Raw genomic sequence first — 21630 nt, 5'->3', positions numbered from 1 at the left:
AGCAAGAGTGCTGGAGTGGACTGCCATTTCCTTCTCCAGGGGATCTTCCTGACCCAGGAATCGAACCTGGGTCTCCTGCATTGCAGGCGGACGCTTTACCATCTGAGCCACCAGGGAAGCCCTTAATAAGCAATGACAGGTTCGAAAGACATTTGCTCCTTGGAAGAAAAGCTATGACAAACCTAGACAGCATATGAAAAAGCAGAGTCATCACTTTGCTGACAAAGGTCCATATAGTGAAAGCCATGTTTTTCCAGTAGTCATGTATGGATGTGAGAGTTGGACCATAAAGAAGGCTGAGCACCAAAGAACTGATGTTTTTGAATTGTGGTGCTAGAGAAGATTGAGAGTCCCTTGGACAGCAAGGAGATCCAACCAGTCAATCCTAAACGAAATCAACACTGAATATTTGTTGGAAGGACTAATGCTGAAGCTGAAACTCCAATACTTTGGCAGACTAATACAAAGAGCTGACTCACTGGAAAAGACACTGATGCTGGCAAAGACTGAAGGCAAAAGGAGAAAAGGGCAGTAGAGGATAAGATGGTTAGACAGCATCACGGACTCAATGGACATGAATCTGAGCAAACTCCAGGAGATAGTACAGGACAGAAGAGATTGGCGTACCACAGTCCATGGGGTCACAAGGAGTTGGGACACAACTTAGCAACTGAACAACAACAATTTCTCTTACTTCATCATTTAAAAACTAGATGAAATTGTAGAAGGATTCTATAAATTGTATTTCTTTAGTTTTAACACTGTGATTTATTAATTTATTTAATTTACATTTATTTTAATACATTTTCAATCTGCATATACCACTTGAGATCATTTTGAAATTTATTTATCCTCAAATAATGCTTTAAAAATGATTAATTTGAAGATACAAAATAATCATGTGTTAAAAGGGAATAGTTGATATTTACATAAAATATGAATCATTATATTATATTTAAACTTTATAAAATAATCTTGAAAATATAGTCATGTCTGACTCTTTGCGACCCCATGGATAGTCCATGCAGTTCTCTAGGCCAGAATCCTGGAGTGGGTAGCCTTCCCCTTCTCTAGGGGATCTTCCCAACCCAGAGATCAAACCCAGGTCTCCCACATTGTAGGCAGATTCTTTATCAGCTGAGCCACAAGGGAAGCCGGAAATAAAATTTCTTTTTGATAGGCACACTTTTTACTATATCAATATTCTAAAATAATGAAATGATTTAAAATATTATTAAGGAAGACAGTGAGATTATATTACTGTAGTTTATGGCCTATATTAAGGGAAATAATGAGCAGTATTCTATCTGGGGCTAACTGTATTGATCTAGTTCTCACTAAAAAACTGGTTTTAGGTAAGTAATATAACTAATGGAGATTCTGGAATCCATGTGTATAATGTATGACTGAAGAAACTACAGATGCTTTGCCTTGGTATGACCAATGTCTTAATCTCTTTGAAGTGCTGTTATATGGAAAAAGTATTGATTATCCTGCAGAATTTCAGAGGATATATCTGAGAGTATGTAGTAATACCTAGGATCAGAGCTATCTGATAAGTGTAATGAGGCACTTCAGCAGTTGGTAACTTAAAATACATTAATGTGAGTATATAGACAGAAAGATACATCAATAGACAAAACAAGATAGCCAATATAAGGTAAAGGAGAGGCACTGTATCAGTTGAAAAGTGTAATGACTTTCATTATAATGTAATGAACAATGTAATATTTAATAACTAATGCTGAAAAACAGCTAGCTATTTGCAGGAACAAAATATCAGTTTAGAGTTTCATCTCAAACCATGTGCCAAAATTAATTCCAAAAGAATTTAAGAGATATATTTTAAACTTAAATTACAAAAGCAAGAAATAAATGTATTTCAGATAGTAGAATGGAAAAATACTTTTAAGCATAAAAACAATATAATAAATTATCAAGAAAGATTGATACATATGGCTACACAAAATTAAGCATTTTAAAATAAATGAATAGATTAGGATAGTGCAGGATTAGAGAAAGAGTGAGAACTAGGAATAGAATGAAGGATGTTGACAGTGTCATAATATTCAGAGAATGTTTATGACTATTGAAAACAGGCACTTACCCTGGCTTAGGCACTTATGAGGTCACTGCTGGCCTTGAAGAGACAAAGCCATTAAACAGATTAAAAGTTAGGATGCAAGTGTTAAATTGAGGAAAAGTGAACAAATTTAGTCTATATGTTCAAGAAATTTGGTGTTATATGAAAAGGGAGCAGGGCAGTCTTTTGAAAAGATTTCAGAGTTAGAGGCATGAACATTTTATTCATCTGGCTCATAGGCACAAAGCCTGGCGCCCATGAAAACATCCATTACTTACAAATGTATTTAAAACTTTGAAACTTAGACACTGACAGTAAAATTTGACAGGAAAATTAAAAATTAGAGATTATCAAATATTTAACTTATAAAATATATTATGCCAACTTCTTTATTAAATTTAATAATACTTTTTTCATAACATACAAAAACAATTTGATAATTTTTTTGTTTGCAAGAATTCCCTAGAAAGTACAATATTTGCAGAAATGAGTTTTCAAAAAGAGCAAATGATAAAGTGAGTTACTTTAGACCAAGTAATTTCAAAAGAAAATCTATATAAAAGTTTTAAATAGTTATACTCTATCTAATGAAAAATATGGACGTATTTGCCATTTGATTATAAAAATATGCTTTCAAAAATAAAAAATCAGTGTACAGAAATCAAAGCAGTGCTAACACATATCTTAGACTTACTCTTTAATTAAATCCATCATAACATTAAATTAGTAATGAAGTTGATCAAGCCTAAATATTTCACATGCTTTACTATTTACTTACATAATTTAATTCTAATTTGCAACTTGATGTTTTAAAATATCATTAAGAAATTTTCCAAACATTTTAATGTTAGATTTGTGTTGGGTGGTCTTGAGAAACAATAGTACGTAGGGTCTATGAATATCTTAAAACAGCTTTATTGAGAGAACAATTTGGAAAGCGTATTTTTGTAAACAAAAGGCAATGAAAGGAGGGACTGAAGACATCCAAGACAGACAGGATACAGAGTCAAGAGTATAATGTTCTTTGAAGGCAATTCCTTTGAATTTACAATATTGTGTGTGCATGCTCACGTGCACATTTAATAATAATTTGAGCAGTCACATGCAGGGTATTTAAAAAATATAATACTATGATATAGGATTTTAGTGCATCAAATACACAACACAGATTTAGAATTCTTTATTGTTCATGTACTTGTGACCAATGTACAAAAGTCAAAGCAGTGCAAACACATATCTTAGACTTACTCTTTAATTAAAACCATACTAACATTACATTAGTAATAAAGTTGATCCAGCCTGAATGTTTTACATGCTTCACTGTTTACTTACATGTTAATTATAATTTGCAACTTGATGTTTTAAAATATCATTAAGAAAATTTCCAGACATTTTGGAGTATATTGAGTATTTCTATATATATATATATGCTATGGATATTTATTTATAAATCTATGTATGTACAGTATTTTATAAAATAACGAAAGCTATGTAACTAACAATAACAAGGGTACAATATACAAAGTACAAAGTGCAACTAAAAAGACCAGAAGGAATAAAATTAATTTAGAAAAGATGTTTTCAAATTTTTTAGACTTGAGACAACTTTATACTCTTAAAAAAACTATAGAGGACCCAAAGAGCTTTTGTTCATATGGGTTTACAACTACTGATACTTACTGTATTCAAAATTAAACTGAGACATTTTAAAACTATTGACTTATTTAAAAATCAAAATAATGGCCAATTATGGGACAGCTCATAATATTAGCATAAGAAGAAAACCAGGGTTGTACAATTCTAGTAATTTTTTCTTTTTATCTACTCTGCATATCCAATTAATTTTCCTAAAACACAATCTGACATTTTTCAAATTTCAAACATTCAAAGACTCCTCACTGTTGACAAATAAATGTTAAAATTTTTTATTAATAAATTGGCAATCAAAGCCTTCAACAAACTCATCCTAACTTTTCTACATTTTTCTATTTCTTTGATACATTTCCTACTCCAGATAGCTCTAATTTCTATCTTCTAAAAATGAGTTATGAATCATAGACTCTATTATCTTACATAAACTTTTATCTCTCAATTAGCATGATGTTTCCATTCTATCTATGTCAACCTTATATCTTCTTCAAGATGTAATTCAAGTTCTGTCTGTTCCTCAAATCCTCTGTTGACCACCTAGTATATGTAATACCTCTTTCTTCTGAATAACTATTGAATTTATTTTCTATTCTGTTCTTTTTAGCAACTGGCATATACTGTTGCTTATAATTCATTTTAATTTTCTGTAGGAGGAAATATAATTGATTTGATATATATTTTATTAATCCAGATATTTTTATAATATCACAATTAAAGTCACCACATCAGGTTTTTAAACTATTACTCAGTTCAGTTCAGTCACTCAATCATGTCCAACTCTTTGCAACCCCATGGACTGTAGCCTACCAGGCTTCCTTGTCCACCAACTCACACAGCTTGCTCAAACTCATGTCCATCGAGTTGGTAATGCCATCCAACCAGAGGATGGTTATCTCATCCTCTGTTGTCCCCTTCTCCTCCCGCCTTCAATCTTTCCCAGCATCAAGGGCTTTTCAAATGAATCAGTTCTTTGCATCAGGTGGCCAAAATGTTGGAATTTCAGCTTCAATATCAGTCTTTCCAATGAATATTCAGGACTGATTTTCTTTAGGATGGACTGGTTGGATCTCCTTGCAGTCCAAGGGACTCTCAAGGGTCTTCTCCAATACCACAGTTCAAAAGCATCAATTCTTCAGCGCTCAGCTTTCTTTATGGTCCAACTCTCACATCCATACATGACCACTAGAAAAACCATAGCCTTGACTAGACGGACCTTTGTTGGCAAAGTAATGTCTCTGCTTTTTAATATGCTGTCTAGGTTGGTCATAACTTTTCCAAGGAGCAAGTGTCTTTTAATTTCATGGCTGCAGCCACCACCTGTAGTAACTTTGGAGCCCAGAAAAACAGTCTGTCACTGTTTCCACTGTTTCTCCTTCTATTTGCCATGAAGTGATGGGACTGGATTCATGATCTCAGTTTTTTGAATGTTGAGCTTTAAGCCAACTTTTTCACTCTCCACTTTCACTTTCATCAAGAGGCTCTTTAGCTCTTCTTCACTTTCTGCCATAAGCGTGGTGTCATCTGCATATCTGAGATTACTGATATTTCTCCTGGCAATCTTGATTCCAGCTTGTGTTTCATCCAGCCCAGTGTTTCTCATGATGTACTCTGCATATAAGTTAAATAAGCAGAGTGACAATATACAGCCTTGACATACTCCTTTTCCTATTTGGAACCAGTCTGTTGTTCCATGTTCAGTTCTAACTGTTGCTTTCTGACTTGCGTAGAGATTTCTCAAGAGGCAGGTCAGGTGGACTGGTATTCCCAACTCTTTCAGAATTTTCCACAGTTTCTTGTGATCCACACAGTCAAAGGCTTTGGCATAGTCAATAAAGCAGAAATAGATGTTTTTCTGGAACTCTCTTGCTTTTTTGATTATCCAGCGGATGTTGGCAATTTGATCTCTGGTTCCTCTGTCTTTTCTAAAACTAGCTTGAAATCTCTGCACCTTCCCCTCAATTTTGCTGTGAACCTAAAACTTCTCTAAAAGATAAATTTTTAAAAATTGTTTCAAGCAAGAAACGCTCAAACACTAAAATCATAAATGCTACTAATGATAAGAACAAAAATTAGCATGGATATTTGATAGGGAAACACCTAAAATTCTAGGAGGAGATGTTGGAGAAGTTTTTAAAAATGTAGTAGCAATTTATACCTAGCTTCCTCTTTTCTCATTCTCAGTACAATACAGGCTTAAATAACAAATAGGCAAAATGGTTTAATGAATGATTAAATCACAGGGGAAAAAACCTCCAGGGAAGCCATTTTGGGCATATTTCCTAGTTTGTAAGGGAGACATCCTAATGAATAAACTGATACTTCTGTTGACAATACTGTTGACAAAAATATTGCTAATGAGGCTAAATTGCCAATTTACTTGACATATTGTTTCATTTTTCATGTTCTATTGTGTGAGCTGATCTCTTTGATTTTTTTTGAAGTCTGTCATTATACTACCACAGTCATTATGGTAACAACTCAACGCACTCATGTAATATGCCTTACATATTTGGGAACACATTTATTATGTTATATATAAACATGAACTTCTTGTAAACATAAATCCAGATTTTATAGTGAGAATGTATTATCACGACTGAGCCTTAAGGGAAAGTGTCTACATATTGTAATTAACATTACATCTATCATTCTACAGTTATATTTTGTAGATAGTTGGTCTAGAAAAGAAAAGCCAGAAAATACGACAGATTTCATTCCCTAATTAAATCTGGCCCTGAAAGATACTCTAAGCCTTTGCATCAGTACTCTTCTATCTAAGAGAAAGTATAATATTGAATAAGAGGGGAATAGCAGAAATAAAGGGACTTGAAGGAAAGGTAAACACTGACTTCTTCACAGCATTTTTACAGTGGTAAGATCTTCAGAAAGCAACTATTTCATATGTCCTTAAATAGATACATTTACCCAATTTTGAAGGTATTACAAATATGCTGAATCAATTCTTCATTGTATTGATATAAATTTAAACTAACTGGATTTTGCTGCATAAATTATTTTCCTTTGATCTTCCTGAACTGAACAAGAAGAAGAGTTAGCTGCTAGAGAAAGTACTCCAAGAGGGCAGGGTTTTAATTGAGCAGGATTGAATTGAGCTGAGGACAGAACTGGCTCTCACTGAAGGTTTGTTGAATACTGTATGAACACATCAGCATAACATCTTTCATAGCCTTGGAAGCAATTGTTAACATTTCCCTTAGCTTCTCCTTCAGAGCTTTGTTTTAAAAAAATGTTTCTTCTCTTTTATTAAGGTGCATCTACATATGTATTTAGGGCTTCCCTGCTGTTTCAGCAGTAAAGAGTCCGCTTGCAATGCAGGAGCCACAGGAGTCATGGGTTTGAGCCCTGGGTCAGGAAGATCCCCTGGAGGAGGCAATAGCACTCACTCCCGTATTGCCTGGGAAATCCCATGGACAGGAGCCTGATAGGCTATAGTTCATAGGTTTTCAAAGAATCGGACACGACTGAAGCAACTTGGCATGCCCACATGCACATGTGTTTATATATATGTGTTTTGTTGTTTATACGAGATTTTTAACTTTTGGAGTTCAGAAACCAGTGCTGTTTTTCTTAGTTTGTATCCTAAATTACCATTGAGTTCTATGCATTCTGACAATGCTCCATAAACACTTAAAAAGATAAATATTCATTCCTCTGCATTTTCTTCAAAGACCTCAATTTCTAGTTGAGCAGCTGTAGAACTCTGAATTGGATGGGCTCTGACTAGTGCTAAGCATAGTATAGTGGGAAATGGTTTCTATATGTGGCTGCTGCAGCTAAGTCGCTTCAGTCGTGTCCGACTCTGTGCAACCCCACAGACAGCAGCCCACCAGGCTCCGCCATCCCTGGGATTCTCCAGGCAAGAACACTGGAGTGGGTTGCCATTTCCTTCTCCAATGCATGAAAGTGAAAAGTGAAAGTGAAGTTGCTCAGTTGTGTCCGACCTTCAGCGACCCCATGGACTGCAGCCTACCAGGCTCCTCCACCCATGGGATTTTCCAGGCGAGAGTACTAGAGTAGGGTGCCATTGCTGTCTCCGTCTATATGTGGCATATATGGGAAATAGATGACACATATTAACTAGGCTACATTAATCCTGATGAAGCAGGTAACAATTCTATTACTGGAGAATAGGGAAACTAAAGCCTGGAGAATAAATATGAGGATGAAGTGAAGGCATGAGATAAAAATTAGAATTTCCTATAATTAAGTGAATATTTTAAAAAACAGTTTCTGGAGACTTGATTTATGCATATAATATTCATTTGGAATTTTCTTTTCATTGTATTAAGCACAGGAAAGAGAAAGTCTCAAGTTCAAAGTATAATTAACAATAGTCACACAAAATGGTTTACAAAACTTTAAATTCCTACATTGTTTTAAAATTGATTTTTTTTACTGCATTTTGATAAGAATTATTAAAAAGCAGCATTTAAGGAAAGGATATATAATTAAATAAAACAGTAGGGTAACAGTCCTGTAGTAACTACAAGTTTTGTAAAAACAATTTCAACAATGGTTAGAAATAATTAAAATTGTATAAAGTTATATGAGCAGGATTCATATAATAATTGTGTTTTTATTATCAAAAATCTATCAGTTTAAATAGTTAATCTTTTTTAAAGGTAGTAGGTTCTGCTTATAATAATTTTCAATTGCTTTAACTGGATTTACATTCAATTTCAGTATAGTCAAAATATATTATGTCAGCAATAATCATTACTATAAAGTTTAAGTACAAAAGTAAAGATGTTACTAATTATATACTTTCACGGTATTATATAGTGATTAAGAGCCAGAACACTTGGGTTCAAATTCCACTTCTGCCACTTACCAGCTGAGAGAATCTGGGCAAATTACTTAACTTCTTTGTGCCTGAGCTTCTTGATCTATAAACTGGGGATAATATGAGTACTTGCCTTATAGTCTTGGTGATAAGTAAATGTATTAATATATGAGAGTGTGTAAACAATCCTTTGCATGTGGTATCAACTCAATAAACATTAAGTATTATTGTTATTATGATTATAGCAATGCAAAGACATAGAGAAAACAATAGAGTGTGAAAGACTAGAGATCTGAAGAAAATTAGAGATACCAAGGGAACATTTCATGCAAAGATGGGCTCAATAAAGGATAGAAATGGTATGGACCTAACAGAAGCAGAAGAGATTAAGAAGAGGTGGCAAGAATACATAGAAGAACTATACAAAAAAGGTATTAATGACTCAGATAACCATGATGGTGTGGTCACTCACCTAGAGCCAGATCCTGGAGTGTGAAGTCAAGAGGGCCTTAAGAAGCATTACTACAAACAAAACTAGTGGAGGTGATGAAATTCCAGCTAAGCTATTTCAAATCCTAAAAGATGATGCAGTTGAAGTGCTGTACTGAATATGCCAGCAAATTTGGAAAACTCAGCAGTGGCCTCAGGACTCAAAAATGTCAGTTTGCATTCCAATCACAAAGAAGGGCAATCCCAAAGAATGTTCAAACTATCATACAGTTGTGCTCATTTCACATGGTAGCAAAGTAATGGTCAAAATTCTCCAAGAACTTCCAGATGTACAAACTGGGTTTAGAAAAGGCAGAGGAACCAGAAATCTAATTCCCAAATTCCACTGGATCATAGATAAAGCAAGGGAATTCCAGAAAAACATCTACTTCTGTCTCATTGACTACACTAAAGCCTTTGACTGTGTGGTTCACAACAAACTGTGGGAAATATTTAAAGAGACAGGAATACCAGACCACCTTACCTGTCTCCTAGGAAACCTGTAGGCAGGTCAAGAAGCAAGTTAGAACATTACATGGAACAACTGACTGGTTCAAAATTGGGAAAGGAATATGTCTAGGCTATATATTGTCATCCTGCTTATTTAACTTATATGCAGAGTACATCACGCAAAATGCCAGGATAGATGACTCACAAGTTGGAATTAAGATTGCCAGCGGTAATACCGACAACCTCAGATATGCAGATGATACCATCCTAATGACAGAAAGTGAAAAGAAACTAAAGAACCTCTTGATGAAGGTGAAAGAGGAGAGGGAAAAAGCTAGCTGAAACTCAACATTCAAAACACCAAGATCATGGCATCTAGTCCCAACATTTCATGCAAATAGATGGGGAAAAAATGGAAACAATGGCAGATTTTACTTTCTTGGGCTCCAAAATCACTGCAGACAGTGACTGTATCCGTGAAATTAAAAGACAGTTACTCCTTGGAAGAAAAGTTAAGACAAACTTAGTGTATTAAAAAACAGCCATCACTTTCTGACAAAGTGATGTCAGCATATATATATATTTTACATATAGAGAAAGCTATGGTTTTTTCAGTAGTCATGTATGTAAGTGACCATAATGAAGGCTAAGTGACAAAGAATTGATGCTTTTGAATTATAGTGCTGGAGAAGACTCTTGAGAGTTCCTTGGACTCTCAAGAAAATCAAACCAGTCAATCCTAAAGGAAATCAACCCAGATATTCATTGGAAGGACTGATGCTGAAGCTGAATCTCCAATACTTTGGCCATCTGACATAAACAGTGGACGCATTGGAAAAGAGTGTGATGCTGGGAAAGAGGAGGCAGGAGGGGAAGGGGGCAACAGAAATGAGATGGTTGGATGGCATCACTGACTCAATGAACATGAGTTTGAGCAAACTCAGAGACAGTGAAGGATATGAAAGCCTGGGATACTGCAGTCCATGGTGTTGCCAAGAGTCAAGTGCGACTTAGCAACTGAACAATGATTATAGTAAATTGGAAATGTAATTCTAGAGAAGAAAAAGCTTCAAATACATAACTTTTTTGAAACCAAATATCTTTTTGTGCAAAATAAAAAAATTGATAGTTTGCACTTCCCACATTTAATAAGGACTGTTTCTATTTATATGTTCTGAGTGGGTCGGGGGTGTCAGGCTGAGTAAATAATCACATTAACAATCTTAACTCCCAGTTGAAACAAATAAGAACAAATGGTCACTCTTGGATAATCTGCAAAACTAAGTGAATAAATGACATATCTTTCTGTGATTCCTTGCAGACATCATGGAAATCAGGACAGTGGCTGTTGGAATTGTAGCAATCAAAGGAGTGGAAAGTGAATATTACCTTGCAATGAACAAGGAAGGAAAACTCTATGCAAAGGTATTGATAGATGATAGCTCAGACTTAATTTCTCAAACTTATTTTTGTCAAAAGTATCTTCCCTTTCTGAAAAGTAAAAATGAAATTAATTCCTCTCAAACTATGTAACTCAATGATTTCATTAAAACATTTTCTATTTAGGAATTAAGGAAAAATGTTTTCTGTGTCACCTTGGACAATTTGTTTAAGCTCTCTGGCCTTTGTTTCACCATCTGTAAAATAAGTTGGATTAACTGACCCTTAAGGACCCGTCTGGGCTTCCCTAATGGCTCAGTGGTAGAGAATCCACTTGCAATGTGGGAGACATGGATTTGATCCCTGGGGTTGGGAAGATCCCCTGGAGGAGGAAGTGGCAATCCACTTCAGTGTTCTTGCCTGGAGAATCTCATGGACAGAGGAGCCTGGCGGGCCACAGTCCAAAGTGCTGCAAAGAGTCAGATGCAACTTAGCGACTGAGCATGCATGCATGCAAGGATCCTTCTAGCTCTAAAATTTCATTTGCACTTTAGATACTTAAAATATAAAATTTCCATCTGTCAGCTCTTTTCGTTAAACTCCATGCAGTTTGCACTTTGTTGATATGAAAATTCTTATGAAAAAAAATTCAGACTTTTGCTTATCAACATCAATCTCACAGTGAAGGACTTTGACTTGTAAGCATTCCCATTGTTCTTGCTTTATTACAGTACAAAATATGTAACAGTTTATCCTACTATAATACAGTATAATTGACTTTTCTTTTGTATTCCTGGCATAGACAACATAAAAATATAAGTTTAACTGAATGAATGACAAGTTGGATGGATGATCAAATTAACTTTAAAATTTTCCACCACTATCACAGGTAGTATAATAGTAAATGAATAAAAGCTGTAAAAAATGACTTCAGCTGAGGGAAGGAGTATGTGTGTGTGCTCAGTCAGAGGATCTGTTAATTATATAAAAATCTCAAGGTTAGGAAAAGAGTGACTTGGGCCTAGTAATATGAGAGCTGCTAATTAGAGGAAAATAGCTCTTAAGAATAGTAGCAACTGATTGCCAAAAATCAACATGTTTGGAACTATGTTACATAACTAAATGTATAGCATTTTAGCTTTGTAAAAAATTTGATCTTTTTTCAAATACGCTATCCAACAAATTGCATTATTCTTGATCAAAAAAGTCGTGTAGGTTTTAATTTTACCAAATATTATGCTTATTCTTTGTTTGAGTCCTTCTAACAATCATTTGGATAATGTTGTTTGTTGTTCTTCATTGTAGAAAGAATGTAACGAAGACTGCAACTTCAAAGAATTAATTCTGGAAAATCATTACAACACATATGCATCAGCTAAATGGACACACAGTGGAGGAGAAATGTTTGTTGCCTTAAATCAAAAGGGGGTTCCAGTAAGAGGGAAGAAAACGAAGAAAGAACAAAAAACAGCCCACTTTCTTCCTATGGCAATAACCTAATCATATATGGCATATAAGAAACCAGTTCCAGCAGGGAGATTTCTTTAAGTGGACTGTTTTCTTTTTTTATCTTTTCTTTTCTCTTTTTAAAACTAACCAAGAAAGGCTGGAAAACTACTGAAAAACTGATCAAGCTGGACTTGCGCATTTATGTGTATTTTAAGAGACTGCATTAAAGAAAGATTTGAAAAAAATATACACAAAAATCAGATTTAGTAACTAAAAGTTGTAAAAAGTTGTAAAACTGGTTGTACAATCATGATGTTAGTAATAGTAATGTTTTTTCTTAAGTTAATTTACCCTTAAGAGTATGTTAGATTTGATTATCTGATAATGATTATTTAAATATTCCTATCTGCTTATAAAATGGCTGCTATAATAATAATAATGCAGATGATGTTATATAAGATGTGTCAGACCTAAAGGCTGCTGGAATGATCTGTCAGATAATCAAGCCAACACTAACTATGGAAGATGAGCAGTATTTGAATACGTTCTAGTGAAAAATTATGAACCACTCTAATTAGAAAAGAAACAAGTATTCTCAAAAATTCCATCATGGAAATGAGTCAAAGTGGTAGTTTTATAAAAGTGTAGAATTAGAACATGCTTGTACCTACCAATTAACAAGAACAAAATTTGTAATGCTGCTCCAATTGAAAGGGTATTGCTTACAGGATGTTTTAAAAAGTCTTGTATATAAAATAGCAATAATGATGATAATACTGTATTTCATCTCACTCACCACAAAATAACATTTTATAATCCCTAAAAGTAAAATTCAAAAATCTTTTATGTTTTTTTGAAGTAACATAATCTATCTTTTGTATAATTCATATTCGGGAATATGGCTTTTAATAATGTTCTTCCCGCAAATAATCGTGCTTTTCTCCTCTGGTTACAGCATTAAACTCTATTTTAAGTTGTATTTGAACTTTACTGTTTTGTTATTTAAGTTTATGTTATTTATAAAAAAAACAACCTTAATAAGCTGTATCTGTTTCATATGCTTTTAATTCTAAAGCAATAACAAAACCGTCTGGCTCCACGGCAAATCCCCCTCCCCCTTGTGACCAATATCAAGTCTAGTACACAGCAGTCAGGCCAGCAAATCCTGGACGGCAGACAAAAATGACAGCCTGCAGCATTTCTTACAATAGACGTCTCAAAGGGAACAATACAAAAATGTGAAATATGTTTTGCGACATATTCTTGTCAACTAAATTGGATCTTATAAGTAAAATCACTGCAGATAAAAGGAGCTACAGGATTTAAAAGTTAAGCTTTGTTTAAGTTCATGAGAAGAAAAGTAAAATACTTTTAAAATATGCATACTTAAGTTAGTAGTTTTTGTAATCTCTAGAAATCTCTGCCATTTAAAATATGCCAGCATTGAAAGTTGCTTTCCTGTTGAATGGGGAAGACACAATGTCTGAAGTGGAGTCTATAGTTAGGGATTTGAGACTCTGAATAGTAATCAAGGCTTGAGGTCAGGCTACATATGATGGACTTATTGAAAGATAAATTTCTAGTTCATAATACTTCCATTAGAAGATCTTCGTAGTACTTTATTGTTCAATAGAAACATTAATCTAAGTTAACTGGTGATATGCTAACAATGGTGGTTTTGATTTCAAACTATTTGTCATTTAAGTCCCTTTATTTCATACAAATATCTCATAATAACATGTATAGGTAAGAGTTACATGAAAAGGCTAGGTCAACAGACATAACAGATTCATTTGATTTTCTTGTGGCTCACCTACATGATGAGGCTGTAGGAAGCTATGAAGGATTGCCTGTCCTCAGGTATACTCTGGGGAAATGCCATGCCTAATAGTCATTATTATTTGACTCCAGGGCCTTGCTAACCTAGGTTCCTAGATCAAGCTTCTGTGCCTGGTGTCTTGGGAACATATCAAGAGAAGAAAAGAATCGATGTTTCTCATTATTTGTTTTCCTTACAGCCTAGCAGAGTGTCTCTACCCATAATCAATTTTTTATATCAATTCACTCAATGTTTAATATCAAAGCAAATTCATAATGAAACTAATTTTAACTAATTTAAAAAAGTTAGGGTGAAACATGGTTATATGGAAATTTAAACAGAAATAGTGTGTATGTATATAAGCTATGAGCTATATTAGGATCAAATACTCTGACTAGAGTTATACTCATGAACAAATTATAAAGCAAGACTGAATTAATCAACATTTAGCAGTAAATCTGATCCAGTAGTGTTTCTAGAAACACTTAACAATTCTTTATCCTCCCCCCTTTATCTATACTTAATGTGCAAGTTTTAGAAAATAAAATCGGTACTAATTACATACACTTAGAATTCAAGAGTCTTACAACTGCAAGGAATCTTAGTCCTTACTATTCATTTGTAGACCAGGGAATTCAAATAACACAGCAGGTTAGGTTCAGAGCTGCCACAAGAGTTGAGCTCACTCAGCTTCTTGCTCTTAGATGATTACAATTATTAGTTAATAGCCTTTTTAAAAAAGTATTCCTATAGAAATATAACCTTTACATTTACATGCAAATGTGCCATGTTTGGGCAATTCACTTGATATATAATAATTAGTCTATACTGTGATGATTTGAATCAAAAGGAGGAAAAGAATGAAATTTCCAGTTCTGATTCCTATTCAATTCTTACATGCACCTTTTTATTTACAAATGGAGAGCACTGTGCAAATTAGCCAGATAAACAGAGTAATCTTTTCTAAATGTTCTTTGAAAGAGAAAGCTGGTTAAATACATTGGTTTTTAAGAATTAGGAAGGAAAAAACTGAATAGTTAACAAAAGAATAAAAAATATATTTTTGATGTAGTTAGTGAACTAAAATATTTTTACATAAAAATGCTATAATATAAATCATCAGGCTTTGAGCTGGCAAAAGTTCAACTTAATGACAGAAAAGAAAGGATGCTGGATATCAGTTCTTGGTTTCCATCTCTTAGTGTTTGCCCCTTCTGGTTCTTAAAGAACATAGAGTTGGCCTATGGAACTGGCTGTGTGTGTGTCAGTTGCTTTAGTGGTATCCAATTCTTTGCTACCCTGTAGACTTAAGCCCACTAGGTTCTTCTGTCCATGGGATTTTCTGGGCAAGAATACTGGAGTGGGTTGCCATGCCCTCCTCCAGGGGATCTTTCCAACCCAGGGATCAAACCTGTATCTCCTGCATTTCCTGCATTGCAGGCAGATTCTTTAACTACTGAGCCACCTGGGAAGCCTGGAACTGGCTGTACTAAAGGCAATTCTGTAACCACAAATACGCTAAATCAATGCCTCTCAAATGTCCTACTGAAACACCAATAACAGTAGAGGTAGAGAATGAGTCTAAGGAATAATGAAAAGGTATCCCACCAAAGACACAACATTTCTTGAAAATTTTTCTTAAAACTCATGTGATTTTTACATTTTATTCCATAATATACTTATGTCTGCTTTAATATAAAATTCACACAAGTGGAAAAAAGTGATATAATCAGAAAGATGTGTAAGTTTTATCATGTGGCTTCATTTGCACTACTATGCTACTGCCATATACCTAGGCATGAATAAGACACAAGAGAGCCTGTACTTCACACAGTTCAACTTTACACACAGATGACACCTGGTTAAAAAAAACCAAAACTTTATCTATTATAAAAGTTTACTATGAACTACAGTGACATTAAAAACATTTAAGGACCAGTATGAGTGGTTGATGCCATCAAGGTTTTGCATTCATTATGTCAGCAAATCTGGAAGACCCAACAGTGGCCAGGACTTTTCCAGGACTGGAAAAGGTCAATCCTCATTCCAATTCCCAAGAAAAAAAGTGAAAAAATGAAGTAGCTCAGTTATGTCAACTCTTTGCGACCCCATGGACTATAGACTATCAGCATCCTCCATCCACAGGATTTTCCAGGCAAGAATACTCGAGTGGGTTGCCATTTCCTTCTCCAATTCCCAAGAAGGGTAGTACCAAAGAAGATGCTATCTATCACACAACTGCATCCATCTCACATGCTAGTAAGGTCATGCTTAAAATCTTGCATGCTAGGTTTCAGCATTATGTGAACCAAGAAATTTCAGATGTCCAATCTGGGTTAGAAAAGGAAAAGGAACTAGAGATCAAATTGCCAACATTTGCTGGATTACAGAGAAAGCAAGGGAATTCCAGAAAAATGTCTATCCCTGTTTCATTGACTATGCTAAAGCCTTTGACTGTGTGGATCATGACAAGCTGTGGAAAGCTCTTAGAGAGACAGGAATACCAGACCATCTTACCTGTCTCCTGAGAAACCTGTATGTGGGCCAAGAAGCAACAGTTAGAACCGTATATGGAACAACTCACTGGTTCAAGATTGAGAAAGGAGTACGACAGGACTGTCTGTTGTCACACTATTTGTTTAACCTATAGGCTGAGTACATCATGAGAAATGCTGGGCTGGATGAGTTACAAGCTGGAATTAAGATGTGGCAGAAACATCAACAATCTCAGATATGCAGATGATACCACACTAATGGCAGAAAGCAAAGAACTAATGAGCCTCTTTTTTTTTTCTTTCTTTTTTTAAATTAAATTTATTTATTTTAATTGGAGTCTAATTACTATACAATATTGTAGTGGTTTTTGCCATACATTGACATGAATCAGCCATGGGTTTACATGTGTTCCCCATCCTGAACCACCCTCCCACCTCCTTCCCCATCCCATCCCTCTGGGTCGTGCGAGTGCACCAGCCCTGAGCACCCTGTCCTAAGTCAACTTAAGACTGCTGCTGCTGCAGCTAAGTCGCTTCAGTCGTGTCCGACTCTGCGCAACCCCATAGACAGCAGCCCACCAGGCTCCGCCATCCCTGGGATTCTCCAGGCAAGAACACTGGAGTGGGTTGCCATTTCCTTCTCCAATGCATGGAAGTGAAAAGTGAAAGTGAAGTCGCTCAGCTGTGTCCGACTCTTCGCAACCCCATGGACTGCAGCCTACCTCACCCATGGGATTTTCCAGGCAAGAGTACTGGAGTGGGTTGCCATTTCCTTCTCCAACTTAAGACTAAATATTAAAAAAACTAAGATCATGGCATCTGGCCCCATTACTGCATGTCAAATAAATGGGAAAAGGTGAAAGTAGTGACAGATTTCCTCTTCTTTGGCTACAAAATCACTGCAGATGGTGACTGCAGCCATGCAATCAGAAGATAATTGCTTCTTAGCAGGAAAGCTATGAAAAACATAGACAGTGTGCTGAAAAGCAGAGGCATTACTCTGCCAACAAAGGTCCATATAGTCAAGTCTATGGTCTTCTCAGTGGTCACATACAGTTGTGAGAGCTGGACTGTAAAGAAGGCAGAATGCCAAAGAATTGATGCCTTTGAACTATGGTGCTGGAGAAGACTCCTGAAAGTCCCTTGAAGAGCAAGGAGATCAAACCAGTCAATCTTAAGGAAGATAAACTGTGAATATTCATTGGAAGGGCTGATGCTGAAGCTGAAGCTCCATTTCAGTTATCTGATTCGAACAGATGAATCACTGGAAAAGTCCCTGATGCTGGGAAAGATGGAGGGCAGAAGGGAAGAGGGCATCAGAGGATGAGATGGCTGGACAGCATCATCAATGCAATGAATGTGAACTTGGGCAAACTCTGGGAGATGGTGGGGGACAGGGATTCCTGGCATGCTGCAGTCTAAGGGGTTGCAAAGAGTTGGACATGACTGGGCAACTGAACAACAACAACTAGTGGTTACCTGTCAATCAGAATATACCACTACTCTATTAGAATAGATTCAGGTCACTATGACTAACTTGTGGGCACCAGATGATTATCAGCTTTGAACATTTCTAACAGTTTTTAGAGAACACCTATTAATTGGTCTGTCTGGTTTGAGTTCTTAATGCATATCTTAATACGATATAGTTCATAAAAACTTCATGTCTAGCCGTTTCAGCACTGTTGCCAGGTTACTCCTTTTTTAAAATTATATTTTTTTATTGAAGTATAGTTGATACACATTATATAAGTTATAGGTGTTCAATACAGTGATTCATAGTTTTTGAAGGTTATACTCCACTTATAGTTATTATATTGGCTATATTCCCTGCCTTGTACAACTTATCCTTATAGCTTATTTTAGACAAAATAGTTTGTATCTCAATGTCCTACCCCTCTATGGCCCCTCCCCCAGCTACTTTTTATTCCACTTCTATATTTATTCAGCAAAGCTGCTGCTTTCAGTGAAGGTAATATTCCTCCCACGTATGTTTCCACTCATCCTCTAACTTTGAGTGGCTTGTTTAGAAAATATACTTTTTCTTGAGTTGAGAAGACTTGATAGGAAGCAGCAGAGAAAGTCCTAGTCTCTTTCCAATAACTCCTGTATTTACTCTCATCTGAGAAACATTTCAGTTTCCTTTTACTTCCTGGTTATTATATGGTTCCAATTTCCAAATCCTCAAATTGAATTTACAAAATGATAAAAATTTATTTAATTTTCATATCAATAGAGCTTGTATTCTAATAACTGAAATATGAGATGAATAATAACATTTATCTTGAAGATTGAAGGCCTTTTTCTTGACATATCCAGTCAGCCACATATTAATTATCTATTGTTATATAACAAATTGTCCTAAAACGTAATGGCTTAAATTGGTTTAAGACTTTAAAACTTAATGATTTAAAAATGATTTTAATTATCTCATAGCTAATGTGGTCAGCAACCTGGGCAAGGTTTAGCTAGGTGTCCCTAGCTAGAATCTTTTGTAAGGCTACACAATCAAGGTGTTGGCCAGAACCGCAGTTATTTGTTCCTTCCATGCTCAACTCAAAGAGGAATTTACCTTAGGTCCTCACTAGTTGTGGGTTTGAAATACCACTTCTTAACCGCATAAACCTTGCCAAAGTTCCATTTGCCACATGGCAGTTCATTTCCCACAGAGCAAGGAGTTAGAAAGAATGAGAGAGAAAGAGTGCCCCAAACGGAAGCCACAGTATTTCATAGCCTAATCTTCAGTACTGTTCCACCACTTCTGCCTGTATTCATGGGGAAAGAATTAACAAAGGCAGACAAACCAGAAAGCAAGAATATTGGAGGCCATCTTAAAGGCTGCCTAACACAAGTCATAAACGATTTTAAGGTCACTGGCATAAAGACAGGCTTCTCTAGGGCCTCAGTTCAGTTCAGTTCAGTTCAGTCACTCAGTCGTGTTTGACTTTTTGCAACCCCATGAATCGCAGCACACCAGGCCTCCCTGTCCATCACCAACTCCCAGAGTTCATTCAAACTCATGTCCATCGAGTTGGTGATGCCATCCAGCCATCTCATCCTCTGTCGTCCCCTTTTCCTCCTGCCCCCAATCCCTCCCGGCATTAGGGTCTTTTCCAATGAGTCAATTCTTTGCATGAGGTGGCCAAAGTACTGGAGTTTCAGCTTTAGCATCATTCCTTCCAAAGAAATCCCAGGGCTGATCTCCTTCAGAATGGACTGGTTGGATTTCCTTGCAGTCCAAGGGACTCTCAAGAGTCTTCTCCAACACCACAGTTCAAACGCATCAATTCTTCAGCCTAATACGAGTCATTCGTGGCTTTCAGCAGTGAGCCATTCAGCAGAGAAAGATGAAGTAGGTTTACTCTCTGTGGCACACACTTGATCATTTCCTGAGGGATACTTTATAGTACAATGCCACTTAGGATAAATGAAAAAAGTTTTGAACCACAGTCTAAACTGTCTGTTAGCTTGAGTTATGCCTCCTTAGATCTCCAAATGTAGCTGGAAAACTAACAGTATTACTTCTCCCCTACATGAAGGAAATGACTCTGCCTTCAGATCAAAATGAAGATAACCCTCCTCTTCACCTTCCTACCTCAAGAGAATAAGATCATATATGCCAATTGAAATTCCTCAAACCACAGAGTTTTCTCCTAGATGGTGGAGGTAGTCAGTAAGTTATCCAACACCACCTAAGGATAAAGAGCTAAACACACTTGAAAAAAAATTGATTTTAATGCAAGATACACATTGGAATCAGCTGGGATTTTTTTTTTTTTAATAATGAGGCCTAGGTCCCACTTCAGATCAACTGCATCAGTATATCTGGGATGCAGCTCAAGCAATGGTATTTTTAAAGCTCTCCAAGAGATTTTAATCGGCCTATGAATTTGAGAACCAATTAGCTAAGTGATGGCAACATGTGGGGAGGGGACATTTTAGGAATTATACTTGATTCTTCATCCTTGTTTCTTCCTTAAACACCCCAAAAAGCCTTAATGTTGCTTCCCACCTAATTCCATATTTTCTAATATTATTCTAAAGTGTACAGTGCTTCTAGACACTAGGTTTCCCTAGGTATTTCGATATTTTGCTGTCACATTGGGGCTAAAATAAATACAAACACTGAAAAGAGAGCTACAAGTCTTTTTGCATTGGAACAATTATGGAGTATAAAGTGCAAAAAGGGACACTCCCCCCATTCTCAACCCCCACCACACACATACCACATGCCATTCTCAGAGCAGACAGAGTTTAGATTCTGTTACATTATATCTCAGATACTGTAATTTTTCTATTCAAAACTATACTTATTTTCTGTATTAGAATGAAAGCCAAAGTTTTTAGAGTGGCCAACTGGAAAAGTCTCTGATGCTGGGAGGGACTGGGGGCAGGAGGAGAAGGGGACGACAGAGAATGAGATGGCTGGATGGCATCACCGACTCGATGGACATGAGTTTGAGTGAACTCCGGGAGTTGGTGATGGACAGGGAGGCCTGGCGTGCTGCGATTCATGGGGTTGCAAAGAGTCGGACATGACTGAGTGACTGAACTGAACTGATGGAGTGGCAATGGAAAAAGTTAAGTGATTAAAAACTTAGATGGTAATTTAGGTGTCAGCAAGAAAAGAGGAAAAAAAGTAATAAAAGCCAACAATTATGTACTCAGATTGTTTGGCAGATATTACTAAATTCTCATATCATTTTAAAGAAACTCAAACTGAACACTGTAGACAATATTTTAATGGGTATCATATGCCCATTAGTATGGAAAAGGCAATAGCCCCACATAAAAAAATTGATGAATGTACAAAAGTTTGAAGTAAAGGGAATATTTAAGGCATGTATATATCCACTTAATGTCTCAACTTAACAAACGTTTTCTCTTAATCAACTTAATGAAGTTAAGGGATCCAACTAGACTAGATGAGACTTTATTTAATTGATCTCCTATTGTTCATTATTTTGGTTGTTTCAAATTTTTCACCAAATGAGATTCTTTTTGTACATAT

General features: G+C 35.8%; 2 protein-coding genes across 5 annotated transcripts in view; one reads left to right on the top strand and one right to left on the bottom strand.

The window, feature by feature from the left end:
- FGF7 (fibroblast growth factor 7) overlaps window positions 1-13343 on the top strand; it is a 62995-nt gene extending 49652 nt beyond the window's left edge. The window contains exons 3-4 of the mRNA XM_069596602.1: window positions 10798-10901; window positions 12162-13343. Of these exons, the coding sequence (XP_069452703.1) occupies window positions 10798-10901; window positions 12162-12356 (299 nt within the window). The 3' untranslated portion in view covers window positions 12357-13343. The remainder of the gene's footprint in view (window positions 1-10797; window positions 10902-12161) is intronic.
- The window catches only part of FAM227B (family with sequence similarity 227 member B), a 213772-nt gene that overhangs the window by 114256 nt on the left and 77886 nt on the right, over window positions 1-21630 (bottom strand). The gene's annotated exons all lie outside the window — the stretch shown is intronic.

Source organism: Ovis canadensis, chromosome 7, assembly GCF_042477335.2.
Source record: "Ovis canadensis isolate MfBH-ARS-UI-01 breed Bighorn chromosome 7, ARS-UI_OviCan_v2, whole genome shotgun sequence".
NCBI lineage: Eukaryota > Metazoa > Chordata > Mammalia > Artiodactyla > Bovidae > Ovis > Ovis canadensis.
The sequence above is the reverse complement of the archived record's forward strand: the minus strand, read 5'-3'. Positions and strand labels throughout refer to the sequence as shown.